Source organism: Scatophagus argus, chromosome 5, assembly GCF_020382885.2.
Source record: "Scatophagus argus isolate fScaArg1 chromosome 5, fScaArg1.pri, whole genome shotgun sequence".
Taxonomy (NCBI): Eukaryota; Metazoa; Chordata; class Actinopteri; family Scatophagidae; genus Scatophagus; species Scatophagus argus.
The window spans coordinates 23,278,088-23,288,563 of NC_058497.1; the positions used below are offsets into that span (position 1 = coordinate 23,278,088).

Consider the following 10,476-nt stretch of genomic DNA (forward strand, 5'->3'; position numbering starts at 1 on the left):
GTGAAATACTGTGTGTGATTATCTTGGCTGATGGTTCAAACACAACAAAACCGCATTTGAAGACAAAGTCGGAGAATGTGATTAGTTTTCTTTCTTTAACCATGTGTCCACAAGTGCCTTCCATCAGCAGGAATGGACGCTGTGCCACACTGCAAACGGTGAAAGGCTTTTGTGGCGTCCATGCTGATTGTATGCCCACCAGAACGAAACAGCATGAGGGAAAACAAGGCCGGTCATCCCGTACAGCAAAGAGCTCTACCGCCTCACAGTGGCACATTCAGGCAACAGTCCTGAAACGTTTCCAACTGGAGGAGGGACATTAAATAGTAAAACTAAAGCCAATTTGTGGGTTAAAAAAAAAAAAAAAAAGATTTTGTTGCATACCTCTGTGCACCAATCAGTTTAGCTGCTTCTTTTGAATCAAAACGTGGCGACAGATGGAGAGTTCGTGTTGCCAGCGCTGCCCGTTAAATCTGATCAAACCACACCCACACAATCCTCTTAAAACTGTTAATAGCTGAGGTTATTTTCCAGAACTGTAATTGTTCCATATTTAGTCATTATTTTATGTAATGGAGAAATACTTTAAGTCACTGTTATTTCTTTTTCTTTTTTAGCTGAATAGCTCCAGATATGACCAAAGGAGGCTCTATGATAAGTCATGCATCTTCGAATCACACATGCTGTGTGTGAGAGTGTGAGCTGATTCATTCATTCAAAACTCAAAACCAAAATATACGGGCAGCTGCACCAGACAATATCATAGAGAAATATGTACAAGCCCACTACAACCCTCACGCAGGAATGTAAAACTTGTGAACTGCAAGCAAGGTGAACTGCTTATGATGCAGTTTTTTTTCCAAGAGATTCCTCCCAGTCTCGAGTTCAAGGGTGCAGATGAGCTGAGACAATATTAAATTTTCTCTCACTGATAGCTCTGCCTTCCATTGGATTGGATTTTAAAATCTCCTCTTAAGCAGGAGAAATTCTATAGGAACGATTCCTCAAGAGTTATTGATTATAAAAAGCCTGATATCTCCGGACAGCTCAGGATCAATATGACTAAGCTATCTCATATCTATCTGTATAATGCCTCCAGTTAGCCAATCCTTCCAGTTTAGAGGTGAAGGAGCTGACCTAATCTCCAAACAATTTAGTTGCTAAGCCAGAGACAAACCAATTTTTGGTGGAGGCCACGGTCATAATTAGCGAAATACATTACGCAGGAAGACAAGCGTGGTCCCTCAATGAGTTATTGACGAGAGCTTATTGAACGGGAGTCTGTGTTAGCCGAGGAACTCGGCCCTCTGATGCACCATCAGAGGACAGACAGCCAGCCAGCCTCCCTGCACGTCCCCCTCGTGGGTCTTCACAGACCGCGGGGACGTGGGCGAGAGGGTGGGGTGAGGATTATTTCAGCAGAGCAGGGTTCCTGCAGCACAGAGCCGGTCTCGGCGGCACCACGAGGACTCAGTGGATAATGAGCAGTCTTTGTGATGTGTGCTGCAGGGGCTAGTGAAGGCTGAGCCACGGAACTGTAATGAAACGCAGGCCTCCGACTAAAGCCACACAGATAGGAATCCACCTCCATTGTCCTCCACACCTACTTTTTTTTCTTCATTTTCACAGCAGTTTAAGATTTCACACATCATTTTGCATTTTATTCTCATTATGGAAATCGGGGAGTGCAATGGCCACAGCAGTATTTTCTTAAATATACCATTGACAAGAGGTACATGCAGTAAAGAGAGCTTATAGAGATACAAGTGGTATTTTAAAATACACATGAATCAATGTCATTGAATTTCATTACTTCAAACAAACAAATAAAAACATTTCCAAACAAAAAAACAAGCTTGCACGCGCTGGTTTGTATGCCGCGGCAGTTACTGGGTGACTGGTGAGGATAAGACACCCTGACCTTTTACTTCCACGACATGTAATGCACTTGTCACTGCTGCTTTACAATTCATGAACCACCCATGGAACGTGCTTCTCAAAATAATGTCCTCAGATTTGTGTAATTAAGAGCCACACACACACACACACACACGCAAGCAAGCAAAACACAAACACACTGCGGTTTCACCTCATCGCCACTTAACTGCCGGACAACTTCTCCCCAGCTCGATCTCATTAACCGAACACAGAGCGTTTCTGCTAAAACGGCGTGGTAATGTGTGCGTTATCAAAAGGAGCAGGTTCTACTTGACTTACTGCTGTCAGCGAGGACTGAAAACATAATGACTGCAGCCTGCTGCCTCATCCTCTCTAAACACATAGCACACATAGCTGCTACTGTATGTGGTCACAGTCAGGCGTGGGGGTAAAAAAAAAAAAAAAGCCAACAATATGACTTGTAGATGGAAAGTCACAATAGCACATTACTGCACTATGATCTTTGTGTCTGCATGGACGGCTGCACCTATTGGCCTTTTACCCATTTAAGTTGCATAGTCAATCTGTTGTGTGCACTCATGCTAAGGAGAGAGATGCTGTGAAATCCCTGCTTGGGCATCATATCTTCACAGCCAAGAGGGGATGCAATTTCTTCTTTAAGAAGCAAATTTCTCATTACTTTTTTTGGGGGACAACGATTTGAATATCTATACGGGCTTAATTTCATGCTTGACCTGCATTTCTCCATAGACGTGAGCCGAAAAGACAGAATCATACGCATGGAACAATCAGAAATGACAAAAAAAGAAAAAAAAAAAAAACATGTGGAGTTGTTTTTGTTTCTTTAATGCTGTTATGATCAAATGTTTGCAATGTATTCATGGAGCTTTCAAGCCCTTTAACTTTTTACTCCCCGAGTTCAAACTGTAAAATGAGATCATCAGTCATCAAAATGCAATAACCCATAAGGTCAAAGTGGACTCTTAATGCCAAAGGGGTTTTATTACATCACTACTGCGGACCTTAGATGGAAAAAAAGCAGCTGGCTACTATCTTTGTCATTCTTAAAGCTCAAATCATAAAATAAGACCCCATTTTTCATTTAATTTACACATACATACATACATACACATTCAGTGGCGGAGTCCGCCAATCCCCAGCTGGATTCAGATTACTTTCACACGTACCGGGGATTCACAGGAAAACGAATGCATAAAAATGCGAGCACGTAATCCAGCATGATTCCATCTCATGTTGGCCTTGCAGTTTATTGTTCACTGCCTTTGAATGGTGTCAGAGCTGCATTAAGTTACCGCCAGCACAAACCAAACTGCTGCAGTTTAACACTACAAGCTTTTGATTGGTGGGGTACTGGGAGGCTTTTATTGCAAAGATCACTTTAATAACATGTGATGTTGTGCTGAAAAAGCATAACGTGCACTCGTGTGTAGGAAGGCAAAATCATGCCAAAGAAAGTAATGAACCGACAATACAGCATTTATGAAGGTGTACGACCTAAACGTTACATTTTAGGTAAACTGGGAAAATGTAATTATTGTTGAATGCATTCACTTCTCATTTTATTTCTCACGTGAGCTGGTTTACATCCCAAAATCAGCCTGCAAACAGAAGGCGTCAGAGGGAGTTAAGCTACAGTTCAGCAACCATCTCTGTACTTCAGTTAGGTGGATAACTGTCTAATATCAGTTAATATCTGGGACGATTTAATGTTGTGAGCAGCACTAGAGAGCCCTACATGATCAGAAGCTTCTCAAATCAACAGAGATCACTTACCTCTGAGGATAAATACTAAAATATTCATACAAGAAATTCTGCATTATGATAAATCACAGCCTGCAAATGAACGATGATCATATAGGGGTCTGAAAAATATCAGTATGCACAATTTAGTCTCAATTTAATGTCATCTTGTGTTTGTCTGAAGTCTGTCAGTGGACCGAAGTGAAACCAGGAATAATAAAACGCAACCTCCAGTCAGGCTCTTTTGTCACCTCTGATTTACTGAAGCATGAGAGCGGCGGAGATGACCAGAGGCAGGAGGAAGCCAGGAGACAGATGTCTGCTTTCTGAAGTGAGAGTCGCTCCATACTGGTCCAGGAGCTGCAGAGCCACGCCGTTGGTCCAACCAAAGCCCAGCTACAGAGAGGGAAGCACAGGGCCGTGCAAAAGGGATGTTTTAGTTTTTATTTGGCACTTTAGCAAAGCAACAAAACACAGTGATAAAATCTAATGATAACAACGCGAGAAAGAGAGCAATGAAACAAGCAATTAATATGTGCTAATAGAAACAGTAAGAACCAAAATGAAAAGTAGATGACAACAGCACCCAACAAGGTAGAAAATTATACAAGAAAAGAAGATCGATAACGACAAAAAGTGGGGAGGAGTGAGAGTTTATGCGCGCACGAGCATGCAAATGTGTTCAAGTTAAGAAGCAGACGTGAGGCAGAAGGAATTGACAGGGCTCTGCGTGAAATTAGAAAAGACTTGTGTGACTATAAGCACATTAGTTTTACCATCAACACATGAAAGGAATTACCTGAACTTCATATTCTCCTCCACCACCAGGTTTGCCATCTCCGTTCACATCATACTATCGGGGGAGAAGAAAATGACACATTCTGAGCCAGCTGTGTTATCACTGCCCAACACGAGCTCTGAAAAACTGAAACCTTAGAAGATTCACCTTTTCAAACATGGCTTCATATTTTGTGTATGCCACCCAGTTGCTCTTGATCCAACGCTGGGCCAAATCAAAAGCCAGTTTTTTAGCGTCCTCTGAAGGAAGTTTGGATAAACCTGGAAGAAGATTTCAATCGTCAGGTGTGATGGGTGGTAATACACAGTCCCCCAGCTTTAGGAAAACTCAGCAGGACAGCAATCCCAATCATACACACTAAACAACCAAGGCATTTTTAGGGCAAGGAATCAGTCACCCTCTGATCATGTGTCATACTTGCTAAAGACCAGACCAAAGGCAGAAATCCTTCGAAATAAGCAAGAAGTGAAGCTGGCTGCAGTGCAGCTCTGGCAGAGCATCACCCGAATGTCATGCCAAATGATGTCTGCAGATGTCTGCGGGTGCTTAGACGGGAAGTCAGGTCATAAATATGAGGACTTTATGAAACTAGTCCAATTACTTTCTATCACCTTTATCCTTTAAAGGTGTCCTGTAGAGTCTATGACCACTGGTTGCACTATGGAGCAATGTTTTTATAAGCAGGGGCCCAATTTGTTTGTACATAAGGAAACGTGCACGTGGATGACCACGATGCAGATTTCTGCCAATCATTTCACACCATGTCCAGTAGTTTAACCTGCTTTGCTTCATTTCAAATTCATGTGCTTGAGTGCAAAGAAACAAAGCATCAAATCATTGAAATTATCATGCAACAACCAGTGAATAATCAACATGTTTTTCAGGAAATTCACATGACGGCAGATCAGTTTACTGTCACCTACCATCGATGAGCATGTGCTGCAAAGGAGGCCAGGCGTTAGGATAGTCCCACTGCTGCCCAGAGTCCCTCAGTGACGTTGGAACTCCGTTGGGGAACTGCAGAGCCCCACTCTCCTGCACAGAAAGGAAAAGCACGAGCAACCATGAAGGCGCGCACTGAGAAAACCAGTGTAGTGTGTGTCTGCCATCTGCTGGGGGAAACGAGCACCGGCTGGGACTCACAAGGGGAAATAAAACGAGCAACAATCTCCCTCTGAACAGCTGCCGTGAAGCACTTCAGCAAAATATTTAAAGTGCAGATGAAGTCACATCTGGTCATCCCTTGTTATAGTCAAACATAATGTCAGCATGTTTTTCTTTTGTTTTTAATACTAATAATGAAAGGTCTAACAATAAGAAATGCTCCTTTTCGTCTTTGACAAATAAATTCTCATTTCTGACAAAGTCAAGAAAACTTGAAAAGTATTAACTGTAATTAAGGCAAAATTTACTGCAGAGGTTTACTGAACTGTTCAGGTGTATCTCACTGTGTGTCTGGTACCACCTGTGGTATCTGGCCACACAGTCCAGCTTTTGTGACATTCTGGTGCCGCTTGGGGTTTTTTTGTTTTTGTTTTTTTAAACTGGAAATATTTTACATCTAAAATACAGTCCCAATTGACTGTGTGCTCTGTACATTACAGGCCCTTTGTCCCTGTGAAATTGTATTTATTATCTCAATCAAAACTTCATACACCTCCATTTTCCAGGGGTGGAAGCTGAGATCTTAGAGACAAAGACCTCAAAAGGCTGCTCAGATGAAACCAAACCTGCACTGCATAGCTAGACTCATTTGGATGAACAGACAAAATGATCTTTTCTTCCCACATTAATTTGTGAGAGACAATGAAGCCTGAATGCCCACCAACCTTTAGATACCGTACTGCCGCCTCTCCCATCTCAGGGCGAGAAAAGCACTGCGCCCAAACAGGTGCAAGGTTGGAGGGGTAAAACTCAAAGCGTTTGGAGTGCGTCATCAGGTTGTAGTCAAACCAGGCGCCCCTCTCAGCGTCCCACAGCACAGACTCTATGGCCTCCAGTCGGCGGGCTGCCGCCTGGTCATACAGTGCAGCTGAGTCACCATCACCTGTCAGGAAATGGCACATCATCGTTACATAACGCCAGTTAGGAGCTCAAAGCAGTGTGCGCTCCAAAGTTAAATCCAAGGTCAAACACTGCTCATGCACTCACCCAGTAGCCTGTGAAATGAAGCAAGAGTCTTCTCGTTGAGGCACAGCAGAGCGTTGAGGTCGGCCGGCAGGATCTGACTGGTGCGGGTCGCGCTGAGGGTGTCGCTGTTGTGGCCGTCACCTTCTATGTACCAGCGGGATGTAAAGTCCCAACCAGACTCCGCTCCTGCTTTCAGATCAGTCCACAGCTGCTCCTTATGCACTGAGGGCACGAAAAACAACATGAAGTCCCCGGCAGAGCCACAACAAATCAGTATCTGAAATCTGGTTTTTAACTGGATGAAGAAAAAGTAAAATATGCAGCCTCTGTTCAAAAGCTTTAGAGACAAATAATTAAATGTCTCTTCCAAGGAGGAAGAAATAACTTAATGTCCTTGACTATTTGTCTTGAATAAAAAAAACATATAATATATAAATAATATCACTTAAGAGAAAAATCTTAAACACATTTTGGTGACAGAAAAATCAAAAATGTTTGTGAGTATTTTCCCTTGAAACAGTTTTTTCTTGAAAGTGGTGGTCAAATTGTTCAATGCCGATGTGAAAGAATATAAATGGCTTTTACATTAAATATTCATTACAACATGGGACCGAGGTATTTTCAAAGCAAATTTGTTTTCCTAAGAAGATCCTTGAATTCAGGTGAATATATTACGCTTTTCTACATAACAGCAATTAGAGTCTTCCTCCCCTCCCGTGGAATACAATGACTTTGGCAGATAAATATTTCTAATTCTCAACATAAATAAGTCATTACCATCACTGAGTCCTTCGGCTAATTCCAGATCATCGGTGTAGGACTCGGGCCTACAAAGACAGGGTCGGTAGATTAGATGAAGGCACCCGCTACAGAACTCGCACACATTAAATGTACGACTCGGCAGATTTATCTCAGACGTACCTGGGCAGGTCCACCTGCACATGATACCTGTTCAGCACATGCTCTGTCCCATCTACTTTCACAGAACGGTTCTGCATCCAAAATCGGTACTCGTGCTCCAGAGTCGGCAAGGCTGCTCTAAACCATGAGAGTGTGTACAGACAGCAGGGAGCAATGTTTTAATTCAGACTGCTTTTCACAGTCACTTAACATTACACACAAAAGCGCCGGGGTGTCACATTCTAATCGAGCACGTCAGGAAAACCACCGGAGGGACGGAGAGACACGAGCGCTGAGGTTTTGATGCTTAATATGCCCTTTATTTTCCTGTTCCGGAAGAGATTCGAGACAGCTGAAGAATGATAATGACGCGTCTGGCAGGACATCAGCTCGGGCCTAAACATCACCTGAGGAACTCTTTATCCTTGGTTGCTTGATAGTAGCTCTCCACCATCAGGGGGAGGAAGGGAGGCTGACTGCGCCTTTCATAGTAAATCCGCCCACCATTTGGAACGAAGCCATATCTGTAGGAGACACGATAGAGGAACAAAAAAAAAAAAAACTTTTATTCCACAAATCTTGAAAATCCCCCCCTGAGAGCACCATACTATTCAAAGTGCATCATTCAGGTTTGCTAAATGACTTATTCAAAATGAGTCTGCTGAACTACCTGCAGCAAAGCACTATGAAAGATGAAAGGTGCTTTGAGGTTCACCTGTTGACAAGGTAGAGGAAGTTCTGAATCATCCCATAGGCCGTGTCTGTCATCTCTGACAGCAGGAGCCCGTTGATGACCCAGTAGGAGTCCCTGTTGGGCACAGAGCGGCTCTCGTCACTGTCTGTACATGGCACCTAGGTGGGCTCTCAGCTGAGACCCCTGGCCGGGTCTGGCTGTTATCTCACTCTACTTTTGCTTGCAGACAGACAGCTGAGAGACAGGCTTCATCAATCACTCACCAATAGTAGAGCTCCCTGAAGCGCCCTCCAGGCACGACAACAGGATATGGGGTGGATATATAGGAGTAGAGCTCTGGGTGATCTTTAACACCGGCTCGGATCTGGAAGAGGAATCATTTTTAATTTCAAATCGTTGGACTTGGTATGCAACAGGAAGGCAAGTTTGAAAAGCTTCATTTTTTGGGCTGCGACTAATGATGGTTTTCATTATGGATACACTGAAAAAATAATTCAGATTTATTGTTTGGTCTACAGATTGTCAGAAAATGGTGAATAATATGCATTACAATTTCCTAAAGCCAATACTGACATATTCAAATTGCTTATTTTGTCCAACCAAAAGAACACCAAACCCAAAGTAAATGACACTCAAAATGTAGAAAAATGTCAGAAAATCACATTACAGAACATGAAAGCAGTTAATTTTAGCATTTTTGCTTAAATAACCAAACCCCTAAGGACTCATGGTGACACAGGTGCCACAAACTTAACTAACGAAAACAAAATACTGTACATGTCTCACATGGTCCATTTGATCTGTTGTATATCCCCCTTAATTTTCCTATAAAGAAAAATGTGTCTGGGCTCTTATTGCTTAAATGATTATTCAGCTACTGAAGAGTTTATTGGCTATTCGACCAATCACACGGGCTTTATCATCACCTTTCTGCCGAGAGACTTCCACAGATTATGTATTATTTCAGCCCAGTTACGTAGTTCTTGATCTGCTATTCCTCCCACAAACTTTGGCCTGGATGTGGAAAAAAAAAAAACACAAAAAGATCACGTGAGTGTTTTCAAAAAAGCTCCAATATTACCTGAACAAATTTGATTACTGGATCTCACTTGTCATGCCAGTCTGGTGGTGTCCACGCCTCAAACTCCGTCCCTGGTTTATCAAAGTATGTGCTGAGGAACTCCCGCAGCGCGCCAGGCGGGATGGTCATGTTTGGAAACCCGTGTGAAAGATTCCGAAAAGCCGACAAAACAACATCTGCAGGACAAAACACAGAGATGAAAAAACAAAGCAGCTACGTGCTGCAGCAGCCTTTGTGAGGAACAGATCATTTGGTGGCTTTTGACTCACCAGGAGCTTCCTTCAGCTTCATGTCAACAAAGTACTTGTCATCATCAAACAGCTTGGCAGTCTGTACCTGATGCAGGATGGGCCCAGTGCAGTAAATTTCACTGTAAGGAATTTATAGAGATGTGAATTATTAAACATATTACGAAGGTCACGTGTATTAGTACAATAGAACGAGCTTGTTCCAGAGTCCGGCAAGGTGGCAATAAAATCATATAACTGTCCCTGAAAATAAGCAAAGTCAAGATCAAAGGTCTGCTAATGTGTTAGAGATAAAACATTATTTTAAAAAATGTCTGTATTTTGGCTGCAGTGGACGGTGGACTAAACTCTTCAGAAAGCAAAAGTCCTCCCAGGGGCTCGGCAGCATCTGAAAACTCATCACACAATCAAACGAGAGTGAAACAAGTCAAAGCAGCGTAGGAAACTCAAGAAGAAAATCACAAGTCACTCGGCAAAATGGATCCAATCGAATAGCTTAGATTGCAAGACAACAATAGTTTTAAAAAGAACAATTAATTTCTGAGGCCAAATTGAAATGAAAAGGTTTGACTCCGACTCCGACTCAGTTTTACAGCCATAAAATAAATCAGAACTTTCTTTAAAGTTTTCCAAGAACAGGAATCCATATTTTCTGTATAAAAACCTTTTTCTTTTTTAAAAGAAAAACCGTTTGAGGCCTTTATCTCACCTGTCACACGGGGGTGGAAGGGCAGTCTTGACGCAGGCAAAAAGAGCCACGGATGAAAAGCAAAACACCATCAAGCTATGCATCTTGAGCTGTAATAAACACAAGTGACAGCAGAGTGCGAGTAAGCCTGCGGTCTGAGAACCTCTGGCAGGTTTCAGGTTGCAGCGAGACAGAACAGCAGCAACATACTGACACCTAGCTCTGAACGAGGCGAGTGTCAGGACGCCGAGCGTCAGGACGCCGAGCGGTGGCCGA

At 42.8% G+C, this 10,476-nt stretch overlaps 1 protein-coding gene across 1 annotated transcript; it reads right to left on the bottom strand.

The window, feature by feature from the left end:
• Positions 1 to 2,728: 2,728 nt before the first annotated feature.
• On the bottom strand, positions 2,729 to 10,366 carry treh (trehalase (brush-border membrane glycoprotein)). The gene is made up of 15 exons (XM_046389776.1): positions 10,222 to 10,366; positions 9,534 to 9,634; positions 9,293 to 9,440; positions 9,110 to 9,197; positions 8,447 to 8,547; positions 8,205 to 8,297; positions 7,897 to 8,013; positions 7,511 to 7,627; positions 7,367 to 7,416; positions 6,611 to 6,811; positions 6,289 to 6,506; positions 5,383 to 5,494; positions 4,607 to 4,719; positions 4,460 to 4,513; positions 2,729 to 4,056 (listed from the first exon to the last, which is right to left on the bottom strand). The coding sequence occupies exons 1-15, from the start codon at positions 10,302 to 10,304 to the stop codon at positions 3,919 to 3,921; spliced, it is 1,734 nt and encodes a 577-aa protein (XP_046245732.1). The 5' UTR covers positions 10,305 to 10,366; the 3' UTR covers positions 2,729 to 3,918.
• Positions 10,367 to 10,476: the final 110 nt, after the last annotated feature.